Source organism: Terrapene carolina, unplaced genomic scaffold (genome assembly GCF_002925995.2).
Source record: "Terrapene carolina triunguis isolate 2854851 unplaced genomic scaffold, T_m_triunguis-2.0 Scaffold740, whole genome shotgun sequence".
In the NCBI taxonomy this organism is placed as follows: Eukaryota; Metazoa; Chordata; order Testudines; family Emydidae; genus Terrapene; species Terrapene triunguis.
The window spans coordinates 2,857,484-2,875,729 of NW_020665091.1; the positions used below are offsets into that span (position 1 = coordinate 2,857,484).

Sequence of the window (18,246 nt, forward strand, 5' to 3'; positions counted from 1 at the left end):
GGGGGGGGGGGGGGGGGGGGGGGGGGGGGGGGGAGAGGGAGGGATTGTTAGGGAGTTGGGGAGCCTCCCCCATGTAGACCCCAAGCCTCTCCCATTCAGTCAGGCACATCTGTCCCTGTCCTGGCACCCGCCGTCCATTCCCATGGGTGTCTGCAGCCTCCTCCCCGCATCCCCATGTGTCCCTGCAGCCCCCCTCCCGCCCTCCTTATGTGACCTTGCACCCCCACTCCCATTCAGCCCCTGGTTCAAGGCTGTCACCCCACTAGCTCCTGAGCCTATGCCTCAGTCTGTTCCCACCCCACACTAGCCATTCTGAACCCCCCCAGTGACACTCCCCCAGAAGCCCCCTGTGCCCCACTCTGTCCTAACCTGACTCCATGGGCAGGGTGCTGTGATGAACTCCTCCTCTGGGAGTAATGACATGCAGCTACACACAGCTGTGAAAAGCAGGCTGTGGTGTGGAGTTACATCTGGCAATGAAAGGCAGCAGGGAAAGGCTCCGGCAGCTCCACCTGCCAGAGCCTTTCCCAGCTGCCTCCCCACTGCACAAGCCTTTCCCTGCTGCTTCAGCCTTTCACTGTTGTGGGGAAAAGGCTCCAGCAGTGGGACACTACACTGCTAAAACTGGGAGGCATTGCTTGGGCATGTAGAGAGCCGCACAGGGTATACATCCTAAGGTTCAGGCAGGTATCTACTCACCTAAGCAGTGCCATATCAACTACTCTATTTATAAGCGTGCTAGGGGTGTGTGCAGTGTATATACTCTACATGCTGCCGTAAGAGTAGACATAGCGCATGGATGGAGAAAGGAAAGCACTTCAGGAACAGGAGGAGACAAAGAGGTGGGAAGAGACATGGATGAGGGTTTAGGGCTAAGTTCCTGTAAGATGCGCAGCGGGCTATCAAAGCAGGCCCCTCTGCCAGCCGGCCCCAGCCCAGACCCGCCAGAGCTGCCGGGGAGAGGAGCCCCACCCCCAGCCCAGCCCAGGCCTACCAGAGCTACCACATCCCAGAAGAGGAGCCCCTCCCCCAGCCCCAGCCCAGGCCCGCCAGAGCTACCACATCCCAGAAGAGGAGCCCGCACAGCACAGGCCCGCCAGAGCTGCCGCAGCCGGGGAGAGGAGCCTCTCCCCTGGCCCAGCCCAGGCCTACCAGAGCTGCCGGGGAGAGGAGCTACTCCCCCGGCACAGTCCAGCCCAGCCCTGCCGGAGCTGCCATGGCCCAGGAGAGGCGCCCCTCCCCCACCCCCGAGCTGCTGCAGCGAGAGAGAGCTGGGGGGAATCCTCTCTCCCCACCGCAGCCCAGAGGCAGCCTGCACCCCAAACCCCTCATTCCCAGAGCTTGCACCCCAACCCTCTGCCTCAGCCCCCTCCTGCACCCTGAACCCCTCATCCCTGCCCCCCTAGATTCCACACCCCCAGCCAGAATCCTCATCCCCCCCTGCATCCCAACCCTCTGCTCCCTCCCACACTCCAAACCCCTTGACCCCACCCCACATCACCTCCATATTGGTGCACATAAATTCATTCCGTAATGGACGTAAAAAAATTAGAGGGAACACTGGTTTGGGGACCAGAAGGGAGGTAAGAGGAAAGGGCTCCGACATTAGAAGAAGCCAGTTCTGGGAGCTCAGGATAGGGAAAGAGCAGATAACAGCTCCAGGACACGGGGGGCGGGGGGGGGGGGGGGGAGAGAGGAGGAGCAGGATTTCAGACAAGACTCGAGAGTACAGATGCATCACTCCATACTGCACAGGGATTTATGATATCATTATATGCCCCTATTCCCCCATGCAGGCACAGCAAGAGAAAGCCCCAAGTAGAAATGCCATGATGGAACTTGCCATTCCCAGGGTGCTGTGGGGTCTGTGATTCAATGCACACACCCCATGCAGAGTGAGAGGCACTTACAGAGCAACAGAGGCAGCAGCAGGGCAGAGGGAGGTGAATGTGGGTTCCGCTTACACCTGAGAGAAGCAAAGAGGAGAGTTGACAGCAAATTGGATGGGAAAGTGTGTGTGTGTGTGTGTATAACCCAGAGTCCAGCTTTAATGCTGTGCCAAGTATCTGGCCCTCATGATCCCTGTCATCACTCACCTCCACGACAGGCCTGAATGAAGAACATTTTGGGCTTGTTCTGGAGACTTGGGCAGTTTGCATTATCAAAGAGCCTGAAAATCTCCTGCAACTGTGAGAAGAAAGAAGAGAACTAAGCACATCCCCATGGTACTTCCCCTTCCTTCCATATGTGCCTCCTCATTAACACCCAATTTCCCATAGTTTCCCTTTATGCTTCTTACATGCGATTCTTCTCAGTATTACATTGAGTTCCCCACCAATTCCCAACCACTCCACATGTGCTTCCAGCCTCCCATTACCTGCTTGCCCTGCCAATATCCCTCCCCCCCAGTACTGCTTCCTAAAGCTATGGAAGGGATTAGTATGTAGGAAGGTACCTGCAGTAACTTGCCATCAACTCCATAGATCCCACCCTCGATGCCATGCGAGAGTAGAGCCACAATGCAGGAATCCACATCTCGGTGAGCTGGCAGCTGAGAAAACATTTGCAATGCCTCCTGCATCTCCTGGAGGGAGAGAAACACACTCAGTGGTCCCTTCAGAAAGGGAAACGAGTGGAAGGAGCCAAGTGATACTCCTGGGGGAATTCTGTGCCACTGTGCATGCAGAATTTGCACAGAAATTAATGCTTTTTGCGCAGAATTTTCTTTTCCTCCACAGAAATGAGCTGCTGGCTGCCACTAGGGGCCGCTGGACCTGGCAGAGAACAGCTTGAAAGTAAAAGACACTGTCGGGGGGAAGAGGGAGGGAGCACACCCTGAAAAGATGCAGCATGCAGGAAACTCCACACAGGCCCGGGATCCAGCATCAGGCTTGTTCTCCGTCTCGATCCCTGGGCTCTGAGGGGGAGGGTGTGCAAGTGTCTGGGCGGGGGGGGGGGGGGGCGGGGGGGGGGGGGGGGGGGGGGGGGGGGGGGGCAGAGGGGCGGGGGGGGGGGACACACCCCACAGCTGGGCTCTGGGGGCAGAGGGAGTGTGGGTGTCTAGCTCCCCTACTGGGCTCTGGGGGGGAGGGAGAAGAGAAACAGGAACTGGGTTGTCGTAGGGGTTTCTTAAGTCTCTACTCCTGGAGGAATTTGTGTGTGTACTGTTACAGACACAGCTGCTGATAGGTATTTTGAAATAAATTACCAAAATAATTGAAACTGGCATGATTATATAGTGTTGTTTTCACAAATAAAATATGCAGAATTTTAAAATTATTGTGCACAGAATTTGAATTTTTTGGCACAGAATTCCCCCAGGAGTAGTGAACCACAAACCTAATTTAAGGGGGAGGATAGGGATGAAGGAATATTCTAATGCTTTTAAACAGCAGCAAAATGCCCTTATTTCTTTAGTATCTTTCATTCCTAAGGATCCAAAAACGCTTTGTAGGCTCTACATAAGAATCACTCAACCACTTCTGAAATTCAGCTGCCTTAGGTGTGAGACACAGACATTTAAGAGATAAGAAATTCCATAGACAATTACCACTGCACAGGGAGTTTAGGTTGACAGAATATAATTTGCCAGAACCTGGTCAGAATACTGGGGCAGCTTTTGGGATAAGTGCCCATGGTAACTCAGGTACTTAGATACTAACAGTGATGAACATGGTAGAACTGCCAAGTATCAGAGGGGTAGCCATGTTTGTCTGTATCCACCAAAACAACGAGGAGTCCAGTGGCACCTTAAAGACTAACAGATTTATTTGGGCATAAACTTTTGTGGGTAAAAAACCCCACTTCTTCAGATGCATGGAGTGAAAATTACAGATACAGGCTGTATCTGTAATTTTCACTCCATGCATCTTAAGAATAAATCTGTTAGTCTTTAAGGTGCCACTGGACTCCTTGTTGTTTCTATGGTAGAACTATTTACAATGGATGGATCTTTAATAACCATGAGTAGACAGGTCCTTGGATTTGATCTGTTATCCAGAAAATGGCTTCTGGAGCAGCACAGCACCCCTTAGTGGGCATCATTTGGTTCAGTACCAACTCAGAGGGAAGAACACTCCTACTGAACTAGCAAATGAGGAACAAGTTTGCTGAGGAGACAGAAGTCCACTGGCAAGACCATAGGCCTGGAAGTCAAAAGACCTGGGTTTTAAGAGAGCCTCTAACCTTAATTTCCACAAGACTTTGTGCAAGTCACTTCAGTTTACAAAATGGGTTAGTACTTCACACTCTCACTGTGAGGTTTAATCAGTGAATATTTGTGAGGTTCTACAAGATCCTCAGAATGGAATAGAGAAATGCTGATTATTTAACCAGAACAAAAAAAAAAAAAAAAAAAAAAAAAAAAAAAAAACAACAACAACCACGTCCTTTGTTAACATTAAGTTAAGCTTGTTAGAGTAACAAATGTTAAGAAAAAAAAAAAATACTACAGCTGCAGTTAAACCCCCAGCTTTACTACTGAAGAGTATGACAGTGATAAGGTAACATCCCTAAAGATCTGAATCCTTCACAGACCATATATTCTCCAACACAAATATTTATATGGAAACATTAATCTTAGACCTTCCATACAGGGGCTCTCAAACACTATCATATTGTCAACCATATCCTAATGGAGAGAGTGTCTCATTGACACTGCCCCTTATCATTACCCAGTCCCATCCTTCCCTTCCATTGACTCTCAGCTTGTCCTCAAGACACCAATGCAATAGTTACAAGCCCCCAACCCCTCTCTAGGCAGCAAAGGAACCTCCTCACCTGCACAGTTTGATCATGCAGGACAGTCACCCTGTAGCCAAGGTGCTTGAAGAGCATCTCCAGAGTAGTGTAATCCACATCTCCACCTGAACGGAACTCCAGGTCCTTCTCACTGCTGAAATGCATGTTGCTGAGCACGAGTGCCAGGCCTCGGGGCTGTGATATCAACTTATAAGCCTGTTAACAACAGAGAAGGGCAGAAAATAAGTAAATCCAGCCATGTGGGAAAAGAAATAAAGTTACAGAGTACTACACACCCATTCCATTATTGTGATGAGATGTGCATGACCTTTGGGGCATAAGAGATGCAAAGGTACAGATAGAGAAACCATCTTGGGCTAGAAACACTCTATTTGGCTTCCTACATGGGGTGAAGGCTCCATCATTCATAACAGGTACTAAGAACTACAGACCACCGTGGAGGATTAGTTGCTTCTCCCATAGGATTTGTACGGAATAGCTCCCCAGGCTCACAGGAACTGGATGTCAACTCCTCCCTTTCCAGCTGAGACAAAACGAAAGCAGCAGAGTTTGTCAGCCCCAACACAGATAAAACATGTGCATGGACTGACAGGCACATGTAGTTGTGAATGTTGGCATAAAGAGTGAGACTGGAACAGCTGTCTCAAGAAGTTCCAGGAGCATGTGTTTGTAGCACAGGATTATGACACTGATCCAGGGTTTTCTTTGACTCTTGCTGGTGGGAGCCACATGAGGTGGACTATGGCAAGTAACACCTTTGAGTTACATGTGCGTCAATATGTATCTACAGCCCAAAATGCATTTTTTCTTCACCCAGTCTGCTTGTGGAGTGCTCTTTCTTCAGCTCATCCAACCATCCCACCTGTAGGGGTGAGTACTCCCTCAGTTCCTGCCCCACCAAGTACTCACCAAGCGCTGGTGAGCATGATAGAATTCTGGGGTGCATGGCTTCACCGGAATGCATGGAGGACCATCTCCATTATCCAAGGAATGCTCCATCAGCTCTATTTGAGAGATACAGAAATCAGCAATGAACAAACGAAAGTTCTGGCTGCAAAACATATTTAACATGGAATAGCTACTTAGACATAGTATACAATGCTTCGCATATTGAAAGCGCTGCACAAATGTTAACTACCTAATGTTAAAGTGTGGTTCTACTGTAAGATGTTTCCACTCATCTTTCATCCAATAGGCCAGCCTCTTGTGGGTATTTGGAGTCAGCACTGTGACATGAATGAGAAGTTATTACGGCTTTTACTGCTGTTTGCCCTGCACAGACAATACTTCTCAGAGAAAGGAACTGGAGCCTATTGCTTCTTGTGCATCAACAGAATTGTTTACCAAGTTCCAATCAGTTACATCCATGCAAACCCATTAAAGGTAACTGGGTTGTGGACAAGTGACACAGTTTAATTTATCAAGCTGGGCTTTCTCCTCCTCATCCATCACCACCAATTATGCCTTCAGTGACACTCATGCAATCCCATTGTTTTTAATGGCTTTTGTCTCAGAGGAATTAATTGGAACTGCACAACAGGGAAGGGAACCTAGCTCACGCCTTCTGAGCTATGCTGTTTCTGCAGCAGGAGAAAAAAAAGCAGTAGAATCTTTGTAGTTATTAAAATGAGTATATATGACTGAATAATACATATAGGAAGCAGTCTCCCAAGAGATAATTTTTAGTCACTTTTCAGTCACCTGCAGCGGGACTGGGATCCCATAATATGGCAGAACCAGCTGCCATAATAGTGGGAACAGGTAAAATGTATTTTGTTGCAGGCGTATTTTGTTGGGTGGGCAAAAAAAAAAAAAAAATAATAAAAACAGACTGTGGTAATTTTCAGGAAAACACTAAATCTCTCGTCAGTTTACTAAAAGTAGCCTATTCAGGAAATTGCTAAATATTTTGACTGAGCCTCTCTCTCTCTCATATATGTTTATCTCCCTTGCCCGAATCCAATGTAGTACACCGGCTCAAGTCTGGTCAGAGAATCACACTCACATGTTTTGTTGTTCTGTGATGTCACATACTGTCACTCACAGGCACCGGCTTCTAATTTTCCCCAAGGGTGCTCAATCCCCACCCCACTCCACTCCTTCCCCCAAGGCTCCACCTCTTCCCACTCCGGCTCCACCCCTGCCCTGCCTCTTTCCGCCCCCTCCCCTGCTCCTCCCTCCCAGCACCTCTTGCACCGCATGCCACTGAACAGCTGCTCTGCTGCATACAGGAGAGAGGGGAAGGAGTTGATAAGCGGGGATGGGGGGGGGGGGGTGAGCAGGAGTGGGGGGAAGGGAGGGGAGCTTGGCTGCTGGTGGGTGCTAAGCACCCGCTAATTTTTCTCCATGGGTGCTTGGCACCTATGCTGTCACTGTTGTATCAGCTTACTGTCAGTTCTGTGAGCAGTTTTTCTGTGAATTTTTTTTTCAAAAAGCAACAATAATCCTGATATATAAATAACTTGAATGGTACGTATGAAAGTTCTAAAAACGGTGCTTAAGCAGTTTAAACAATTCCAGTTTTGGGGTTTTTTAAACTTACTTTTTATAATCATTAAAAAAATCTGCACCTTTTAAGGCAAAACAGTGGTGCAATTTGTTTTGACATTCCGTGTGATATATACAGATTGGCAGTGTGTCAATTAGAATTTCAGCAATGTAAAGGAAGGTTTTATTTTTTTAATTAAAAGTTTTTAATTCTTACTTTTAAGCAAGGGATAAAAAGAGATATGATGTGCTAAGTTCCCTGTAAGCTGTGCGGCTATGCAGCAGCCTATTTAGCGCCACGCAGGTGCTCAGGGAACCCGCCCAGCCAGGACTTGCTGCAGCCAGGGGAGAGGCGCCCATAGGCACTGAAATTCCTCGCTAGCCGGGGAGTGCTCGACCCCCCACCCCAACCCCTTCCCCAAGTCCCTGCCCCCGCTCCACCTTCCCCGCCCCACCTCTTCCCCAGAGAATGCCCCGTTCCCCTCTTCTACCTCCCAGAGCTTCCTACACACTGCAAAACAGCTGTTTGCAGCAGCGGGAGGCGCTGGGAGGGAGGGAGAGGAGTTGGTCAACGGAGCCACCGGCAGGTGAGAGGCGCTCGGGGAGGAGGGAGCTTGGCTGCCGGTGGATGCTGCTGAGCAGCATCAGCTAATTCTTCTCTGTGGGTGCTCCAGCCCTGGAACACCCACGGAGTCGGCACCTATGGGGGCACCCACTCAGCCCCAGACCTGCCCATGATGTTTCATTCCATATTCTTTATGACAATATGCTTAGGATATGAATATGACATAATTGAGATATACTTTATGCAAGATGGCTCATAGGACATATCATTGGAAAGGTTATGATTTACTGAATGTGATTATCCAATTTGTATGCCTGTATCATTTCTGTATCTGAAATTAGGAATATTAACTATGTATCTGTATTTCAAATCTGTTACTTTGGGTGTCAGCCCCAACCAGCTCTTCAGGTACAACAATGGAAAAGCCAGACAGGGCTAATGGGCCATTAGCAGAGGCAATGGACTGTGAAAGCACTTAGTCTTCTTGTGGACGCTGGAGACAGCCTACGGTCAATGGCTACCAGAGCCATGCAGAGTCATGGGTCCGAGTCACCTGGTACTAGATACCCCTCCCTCCCCTTTTGGAATGGCAGTGTTTTTCCACTAGAAGACAAAGAGTTCCCGCCTTACACAAGAGCTATATAAGGCAGGGGAGTGACATCATTAGGAGTCTCCTCTGCCTCTCCACCCTAACTGAACTGGGGGAGAAGGATTGAGCCCAAGCTGGAAGGGCGTCTAGCTTGTGAGTAATACTGAGGCTTCAAGCTGGAGACCACTGCATCTGCCTTTCAAAACTTTCTATAATCTGCCTGCAACAATATCTCCGGTGAGAAATTACAATTTGTAACCAATTTCTTTAGTGAAACAAGCTTAGTTTGCGTCTTTGGTTTTATTTCCTTAGGAATTTGCTTTGTTCTGTTTGCTACCCCTTTAACCACTTAAAATCTGCCTTTTATAGTTAATAAAATTTGTTTTGTTTCTTATTAAACCCAGTTTCTGTAATTTCGGGGAGGGGGGGGGGGAAAAGAGAAGTTGTGCATACTTTCCTCCACATTGAGAGAGGAGGTGGATTTCATAATATACCTTTGTGTCTGTACTCCAAGGGAGGTGGACACCTGAGTGCTTGGGCAAGTCCCTTAAGCTGAGCCTTCCCAGATCTGATCTCAGTGTCTGTTTCGTTCTGCAGTTGGGTATGGCCCTGCCTGTGTGTTTGCTGGAGGAGGCTTAATGGCCTGGCTCAGCAAGACAGGTAAAAAGGGCCTCAGGTTGGCATAACAGGCGGGTTCAGTGGTATCTCAGCACATCAGGTGGCATCCTAAGGGGTCCAACCTGTCACACTGCATGGCCGGGGCAGGGGCAGCCCAGACCTGCCACTGGTCCATGCTAAGGTGGAGCTGGGCACCAGAAGTGAAAGCAGGGAACCTGTCTGTTGGGGTACCATTAAAAGCAACTACATATCCAGGCCCTAAAATTGCACTCACAGAAAAATTTCTAATGAAGTTTCTTTGCAATGATTCACAGACAAAACTGGACTTTAAATTTAAAAAGTATTTAGGGCAGGGGTGGCCAACCTGTGGCTCCAGAGCTACAAGCAGCTCTTCAGAAGTTAATATACAGCTGCTTGTATAGGCACCAACTCCGGGGCTGGAGCTATAGGCACCAACTTTCCAATGTGCTAGGGGGGTGCTCACTGCTCAACCCCTGGCTCTGCCACAGGCCCTGTCCCCACTCCACCCCTTCTCGCCCCCTCCCCTGAGCCTGCCGTGCCCTCGCTCCTCCCCCCCCACAGAACCTCCTGCACACCACAGAACAGCTGATCGGGAGGTTGGGGAGGAAGAGGGAGGCACTGATAGGTGGGGCTGCCGGTGAGTGGGAGGTGCTGGGAGCAGGGGGAGCTGATGGGAGGCACTGCTGGCGTATTACTGTGTCTCTTTGGCAATGTACATTGGTAAATTCTGGTTCCTTCTCAGACTCAGGTTGGCCCCCCCGATTTAGGGGAAGGAGAGCAAGAAGTAGTCTATTTTGCCCCTTGAAGAAATGGCCAATTCAACCTTCACTATGCCATGGATTACTCACCACCAATCTGGCGTGGTCTCTTTGGTGAGAGGCAGGATTCACGAACTGGGAACGGGTCACTTGACTCATAATCTTGGCCCAGCTGCAAGAGATCATACAAATCCATGAAGTCACCAGTCAAAGATTCCTGTTAATCTGTCCAGTACAGAACTGTAGGGATTGAGGAATTGAATATAAAGCTTTAAACCTTTAGATCACCAACTCTGATCCAGATCTCAGTCACAAGGAATTCATGGCTCAAGAAAATTAGGCTATGTTTTCTTTAAACTCAAGATCTCGTCCTCTCCATGCTCACCTAATCCCATCTGAATCCCCCTGTAGAGTTCCCCCTCCTCACATTCAGGATACCTTCTCTGGATTCATCTTTAATCTCAGCTATATGCCCCACTCAACCTCCCTCTCCCCATATTCCCCTCTTTTAGGCTACTTTCAAAGGGTTTTTTTTTTTAATTGTGCTGGTGCTTCCCCCTGCCCTTGCCTCTTTATGACATATAAAGAATGCCTGGGAAGTGTTGTATTTTGACCAAAAGGATTTTTCTGCTTGTTTTTAACAATCAGGATTGTAAAATCTGGTCTTTCCCCAGTATAAAGTGCTTATTGAGAGATCTTATCACCTTAGTTAATATGGTAATGGTATTGGTATTGAATCTTTAACAAAGGCTTCCTTTATTCAAACATTAGCCACTGTAAATAAAAAAAGCAAAAACAAAATCCCTTCCCCTCATATCAACTCACTTTCACCAGCTCTCTAGTCAGAGAATCTTCCAGCCTAGACAGGACCTAAATTTTTACTTAAAAAAATCCACCACAACAAACCTTTTCAGGCCTTTATGCTTCTTCACAGTATACGAGTCCAATTCACATTATCCCCACAACCCTTTTCTTATCACTTATTACACTCAGGTTCTCTCCGAAAGCCAAAAATTTCTTTTGTTTACATTCAAGGTACACCTGCCCTTCATGATCACATCTATTCCCAAATGAGTTCCATTTTCCTGATTTTGTAGTCCTCTCTTACCCTTGCAATCCCATTGCTCAGGCTGGGTCTGGCGTTCAAGAGCATTTCCTCTAGGTGCTGCTGTTTGGTTTCTCGCAGAGCTTCACAGAAGGCTGAGAAGGCTGTGGGGCCCCTCTTGGGCAGCAGATTCAGTAACTCTACATTTTGGCTAAAGCTCCCAGCCTTGGCCTGGATCCACAGATAAGAAAATTAAGAAACCAGAACAAAAAAACCCTCCAGAATTCATTAATTACATCTCAAAATGAGTTTCAAATCCTCTTCCCTCATCTGAAATGCTCCATCATCATGCCCTCTAGGCTGTGTATCTTCCATATTTTTCCTCTACACGATTCTTACCCCACCACTTCCCTGTACAGTATCTATCCTGTTCCTCCTTTATTCCACACTCTACGTTCAAACACAATTTCCATCATATCCCAACCACCCAGTTCCAGGTCCCATACATCTATATACAAATCCATGAGAAAATGAGTTAAGGAAACATTATGCTTATACTGTTAATTTGAAAAATGTTACAAGATGCTATACACAAGTATCGAAACTGGTAAGAAAAAAGAACTATGATATAGTATTTGAGAAATAGTATATGCTTGCATAATTAAAGACAAATGTAATAAGGAATATTAACACTTGTAGGAGCATTAACGGTTTTTTGGATGAAATTTCTTAGGGTTTAAAAAAGAAAAACGGTAGGAATTAGAACCTCCATGTCATGGAAATTTATAACTGGAGTTCATCAGAATGGTCTATCCCACATACCTTATGAATGATGTCCAAAGGACTCTGTGCACTTCACTACATTTTTTACACTGTGCAGGTAAATTAGCTATACACATATGTGCACGTCAGCCTTCTGTAAGGTGAACCTACTATGAGCTGCAAACTACATAGTGAGATTTACTAGCACTTGACCTAATCAAAACCAATTTTGAGCAGGATACTCAGATTTCTTCTCCTTGCTAAATGTCAGCTATTGTTTTATCACTAATGCTGTTTTTTAAAATAGGCCCACAGGAATATTTCTATAGCGGGGAATTTCTTTTCCTTTTCTCTCTTTGTAGTTCAGAACAGTGGAGCTCTTTTTGATCTACCTTTCAATTTGTTCCCCTTTAAGCCAGAGATGAAGCCCCAAAAACTCCAGCCTGAAAAGTGAAAAATTTGCAAAGTTATAGCAACTTTAGTTGCTTTAGCTTATAAGTAGGGCTGTTGATTAATCAGAGTTAGCGCACGCGATTAACTCAAAAAAAGTTAATCGCAATTCCAGTTTTAATCGCATTGTTGAACAATAGAATTCCAATTGAAATTTATTAAATATTTTTGGATGTTTTTCTACATTTTCAAATATATTGATTTCAATTACAAAACAGAATACAAAGTGTACACTGCTCACTTTAGTATTTTTACAGTGCAAATATTTGTAATAAAAATATAAACCAAAGAAACAGTATTTTTCAATTCACCTCATACAAGTATTGTAGTGCTATCTCTTTATCGTGAAAGCACAACTTAGAAATGTAAATTTGTTTGTTACATAACTGCACTCACAAACAAAACTTTAGAGCCTACAAGTCCACTCAGTCCTACTTCATGTTCAGCCAATTGATAAGACTAACAAGTTTGTTTACATTTATGGGAGATAATGCTGCCCTCTTATTTAAAATGTCACCAGAAAGTGAGAACAGGCGTTCGCATGGGACTTTTGTAGCCGGCATTGCAAGGTATTTACGTGCCAGATATGCTAAACATTCATATGCCCCTTCATGCTTCGGCCACCATTCCAGAGAACATGCTTCCATGCTGATGATGCTCGTTAAAAAAAATAATGCGCTAATTACATTTGCGATTGACCTCCTTTGGGAAGAATTGTATGTCTCCGGCTCTATTTTACCTGCATTCTGCCATATATTTCATGTTACAGTAGTCTCGGATGATAAAATGAACAACATGTGCTGAGTTAAGAATATTTTCACTGCAGATTTGACAAAATGCAAAGAAGGTACGGATGTAAGATTTCTAAAGATAGCTACAGTACTCGACCAAAGGTTTAAGAATTTGAAGTACCTTTCAAAAATCTGAGAGGGATGAGGTGTGGAGCATGGTTTCAGAAGTCTTAAAAGAGCAACACTCTGATGTGGAAACTACCAGTGCGATCAATCGCATGATTAATCGCTTGACAGCCCTACTTATAAGAGATGACTGTCCCAACTGATCAGTCTACTGCTCTAGCTAAGATAGGTACTAAGAAGAGCAAAGTGCTGTTACTATCTGTAATCATTAGACCACTTGCTATCCAACCTTTTTAAAGCAGTTTAGACAACATTCGTTTTTTAAACAATTTTATTGGAGAAGCAATTAATGACCATAATCAGGATTGGCCCCATATACAAGCACATGAAGTATTTCAGCATTATACCACCCTTTTGAAGGCAGGTGTTATTCTAGGGAAACTGAGTTGAGGTGAAGTCAGGGCCGGCTCCAGGCACCAGCCCAGCAAGCAGGTGCTTAGGGCGGCCAACAGAGAGGGGCGGCACTCCGTCCGCTATTGGGGCGGCACGTCCGGGTCTTCGGCGGCAATTCGGCAGTGGGTCCCTCACTCCCTCTAGGAGCGAAGGACCAGCCGCTGAATTGCCGCCGAAGACTGAAGCGGCGGCGGTAGAGCTGATCGCGGCTTTTTTCTTGGGGCAGCAAAAACCCTGGAGCCGGCCCTGGGTGAAGTTACTTGCAAAGATCACACTACACATCTATAGCAGAGATATGATTACAATGATATCACACCGATGACAATTAGACCTGTGTTTTAAAAATAACCTCCAAACCTTTCTTGAGTTTGTTCACCTTTTCAACTTATGAGATTCATGCTCCATGAAGATCCACTTTTGTTTTACTTATTTTTGTCAAAACCACTGCTTTCATCACGACCTATTAAAAATAGAGGCTCTGACCCCACCCCCTCACAGAAAAACCTGAGAGGATTTATGCTCTGCCCACTGCTGACATTAGTGCTATTTACATGGCAAGTGGATGCAAATAGCATTCTGTTCTCTCTTATATACATTTGTTTGGTTAAGCTTCTACACAGCTGCCTCATCATTGACACGGTGCCCTACAGTTGACCTCAACCAACTAACACCTATTTAAATATGACTTGTTCTTGCCTATGCTATATGCCAAATCAAGTTTAACATATTAGTTAAACTATTTTAGAACACAATGCTTTTCCTTAACAGAGAAGGCATAGCCAGAGTTTTCAAAGTACTGGGGGGGGAAGGAGGACACAGACCAGCTCAGACTGCAAACCTGAAATTAATATGAACACGGGTTTGGTGATATCACTATTTCACAGAAGACAAAATTATACAAACTGCTGAGGCCAAACAGGAGTGTGAGGAATACCTGTATAGTTTCCATCATTTCTATGGTGATAATGTCCTTCTCTATCAGATGCTCCAGCAACTCCTTCAACACCAGCTGCTTTGCCAGTGACACCCGGTTCTTCTTTAGCACCTCTTGGTGACGTTGTTGCATGCCACATGTACCCAGCATCCTGAGAGAGGAAAAAAGGGGAAGGAAAACACACAAGCCCCAGCATAAGGGTCACCAATTCTCCCCACACAGCACGGGGGGGGGGGGGGGGGGACAACATTAACAAACCTAGAAAGAACACCCTCATCCACCCAGCTGGCAGCCAGCAGTCCCACCCCACCATAGTCCATCACTGGGCAGGGGCAACTAGCTGGGTGCAATTTCACCTTCTGACACGTTACCACCCAGGCACTGGTATATCCCAGATAACTCTTGGCATCCTGCCTCGATGTCCCCAGGATGTCTCCTCCCTACCCCATAGGGTGCTATGGGCTGCCACTCACCTCCCCCGCCCCTAGCCATCCCCAGGGGTCTCTGCTCCCCTACGTGGGCTGGCATCACTCTCCCTAGGCAGGGCAGGGCTATGGGGCACTGGCTGCCAGGGTGGGGCATGGCCCCTGCTCTCCCAGGGCACATTTGCCCTGACGCACCCGGCTACTAGCCAGGCTACCTCTGCGCCCAGCACAGGGATCACGGGCTGCTCCCCCGCCCAGGCCTGCTGCACGGGTGACCCAGGCCCTGTCCCCCGCGCTCCTAGGCCCCAGCTGCTGCTGTTCCCGCCGGGGGTGACTTACTGACTGTTCTCTCCCCTCCCCCCGTAAGGGGCGCTGAGGCTGTTCCACTTCCGTCCCCTCGTGCTGGGTCTCTTGCACGGATCACTCACCTGCTCCGCCCGCGCGCTGCGGCGTGCGCTCCCTCCCAGCACCCGGCGCGCGCCCGCTTCTCTGCGCCGCGGATTCAAACAAGGCACCCGCTCCTCTGCATCACGTGGGCCAGGCTCGTGTACGGGAACCCCTCCCTCCGAGATAGCCTCAACGGCCCCTAGCATCTAAACAAAGTTGGGCACCGCCTACATGCGCATGCGTAGCCCCCCCCATCTTCCTTCTGCCCCTCCCCCTCCCGTGGATGCCATGGGTCCTGCAGTCGAGGGATTTTCAGCCGTGTGGAGTTTACGCGCATGCGCTTAGGTTCCTTCAGGGAAGGAGAGGGGTGTGGTCTGGGCGGGCAGGGATGCTGTGCGCGTGTGCCGGGCTCGGCAGAGTTGGGGGCAGAGGGGGGGTCGCTCGGGATCTGTGGGGGCAGCTTTGCCGTGGCGGCCGCGCGAGTGGGACCCGCGAGCCCCCTTAGTGTTTACTGCCACGTGGCAGGGCAGCCCGACCCCTATCCTGGGCAGTCCTAGGTTTACAGTGCCGCCATGGGGCCGGGCGCACGCTCAAAAGGGGCCCCGGCCCGCTTGACTTGCGCTGCGCCCTTCAGCCGCTGGCTTCTCTCCACCCCTTGACCTGGCTCGCCGGCTCCTCCCCACCCCCTGGTCGCTCCTCTCGGACAGGGTTCGCACCACCATGTTGTGCACTAGGCACTTGACAAAATTACCGTACTTCGTGACACCGGGGGGTTACGGCATTCAATTTTTTGAAAAATTACCACAGACCTCAACCTTTTTATCTTGGACACTTGTATCCACCTACAGACACATTGCCGGGTCTTGGGCCAGCCCACCGGCTGGCTGAGAGCTCCTCTCCATCCGCCCACTCACTGGCAGGCCGCTGGGGGGGGGGGGGTGCTTCCTAAATTTCTAATTGGATCCCCTGGGGCCCTGCCTCCCACCCTATCTCTTCTCTCGAGGTCCCTTCCCCTGCTCACTCCTTTCTCCTCCCATGCCCTGTGGCTCCTTGCTTACTACTCTTCTGTCCTTCCCCCTTCCGGGTTACTGGATCTTCTCTATCTCCCCCCCTCCACCACCAGTTGGGGACCCTCTGCTCTGGGGCTGGGATGTGAGCTTCAGCCCCTGATGTGGAGCCTTTCAGCCCATGAGATGCTGACACCCTCCCCCTCCTCTCCCATTTGTGGTAACCAGACACAGTACCGGTCCCCTTTTGATCAGGCTTTCCAGTTGAAAATGAGGCACCTAGCAGCTCTAAAATGCACCCACCTTCCCTCAGGCAACCAGGCACATGAGAGCCCCACCCTGCCACTCTGCTTTGCTCCCATAGTTTGGGCTGGGCTGCCAACTTGCATGATTTTATCAGCAGTCTTGGGATAGTTGTTGCTTTTCTGAAAGCTTTAGTTCCTGGAGTCCTGGGATTGTGTAACAGTCTCAGCTTTCGTTAAAAAAAAAAAAAAGTTTTAGCCTTCCTGGTTGTAGAGAAAAACTTGAAATTGTGTAGGGTTACCATATTTCAGCAAGCAAAAAAGAGGACGGGAGGAGCCCTACCCTAGCCCCGCCCCTGTCCTGCCCTAGCCTCACCCCTGCCCCTCCCACTTCCCACCCCCCTCAGAACCCCCAACCCTCCCCCCGCTCCTTGTCCCCTGACTGCCCCCTCCTGTGACCCCTGCCCCTAACTGCCCCCCAGGACTCCACCCCCTACCTAAGCCTCCCTGCCTCTTGTCCCCTGACTGCCCCCTCCTGAGACACTCCCCCCATCCTAACTTATAGATTCATAGATTCTAGGACTGGAAGGGACCTCGAGAGGTCATCGAGTCCAGTCCCCTGCCCGCATGGCAGGACCAAATACTGTCTAGACCATCCCTGATAGACATTTATCTAACCTACTCTTAAATATCTCCAGAGATGGAGATTCCACAACCTCCCTAGGCAATTTATTCCAGTGTTTAACCACCCTGACAGTTAGGAACTTTTTCCTAATGTCCAACCTAGACCTCCCTTGCTGCAGTTTAAGCCCATTGCTTCTTGTTCTATCCTTAGAGGCTAAGGTGAACAAGTTTTCTCCCTCCTCCTTATGACACCCTTTTAGATACCTGAAAACTGCTATCAGGTCCCCTCTCAGTCTTCTCTTTTCCAAACTAAACAAACCCAATTCTTTCAGCCTTCCTTCATAGGTCATGTTCTCAAGACCTTTAATCATTCTTGTTGCCCTTCTCTGGACCCTTTCCAATTTCTCCACATCTTTCTTGAAATGCGGTGCCCAGAACTGGACACAATACTCCAGCTGAGGCCTAACCAGAGCAGAGTAGAGCGGAAGAATGACTTCTCGTGTCTTGCTCACAACACACCTGTTAATACATCCCAGAATCACGTTTGCTTTTTTTGCAACAGCATCACACTGTTGACTCATATTTAGCTTGTGGTCCACTATAACCCCTAGATCCCTTTCTGCCGTACTCCTTCCTAGACAGTCTCTTCCCATTCTGTATGTGTGAAACTGATTTTTTCTTCCTAAGTGGAGCACTTTGCATTTGTCTTTGTTAAACTTCATCCTGTTTAACTCAGACCATTTCTCCAATTTGTCCAGATCATTTTGAATTATGACCCTGTCCTCCAAAGCAGTTGCAATCCCTCCCAGTTTGGTATCATCCGCAAACTTAATAATCGTACTTTCTATACCAATATCTAAGTCGTTAATGAAGATATTGAACAGAGCCGGTCCCAAAACAGACCCCTGCGGAACCCCACTCGTTATGCCTTTCCAGCAGGATTGGGAACCATTAATAACAACTCTCTGAGTACGGTTATCCAGCCAGTTATGCACCCACCTTATAGTAGCCCCATCTAAATTGTATTTGCCTAGTTTATCGATAAGAATATCATGCGAGACCGTATCAAATGCCTTACTAAAGTCTAGGTATACCACATCCACAGCTTCTCCCTTATCCACAAGACTCGTTATCCTATCGAAGAAAGCTATCAGATTGGTTTGACATGATTTGTTCTTTACAAATCCGTGCTGGCTGTTCCCTATCACCTTACCACCTTCCAAGTGTTTGCAGATGATTTCCTTAATTACTTGCTCCATTA

General features: G+C 48.1%; 1 protein-coding gene across 3 annotated transcripts in view; it reads right to left on the reverse strand.

The window, feature by feature from the left end:
* Nucleotides 1-15,322, reverse strand: part of CASP2 (caspase 2) — a 27,023-nt gene extending 11,701 nt beyond the window's left edge. The window contains exons 1-9 of one of the 3 annotated variants that reach the window (XM_024211806.1): nt 15,154-15,322; nt 14,301-14,451; nt 10,908-11,075; nt 9,890-9,971; nt 5,671-5,765; nt 4,780-4,956; nt 2,456-2,584; nt 2,097-2,187; nt 1,919-1,966 (exon numbers count right to left, since the gene is read on the reverse strand). In XM_024211806.1, coding sequence (XP_024067574.1) covers nt 1,919-1,966; nt 2,097-2,187; nt 2,456-2,584; nt 4,780-4,956; nt 5,671-5,765; nt 9,890-9,971; nt 10,908-11,075; nt 14,301-14,450 — 940 coding nt within the window. In that variant the 5' untranslated portion in view covers nt 14,451; nt 15,154-15,322. The other 2 variants (XM_024211807.1, XM_024211809.1) reach the window with 2 other exon arrangements.
* Between the last annotated feature and the right edge of the window lie 2,924 nt (nt 15,323-18,246).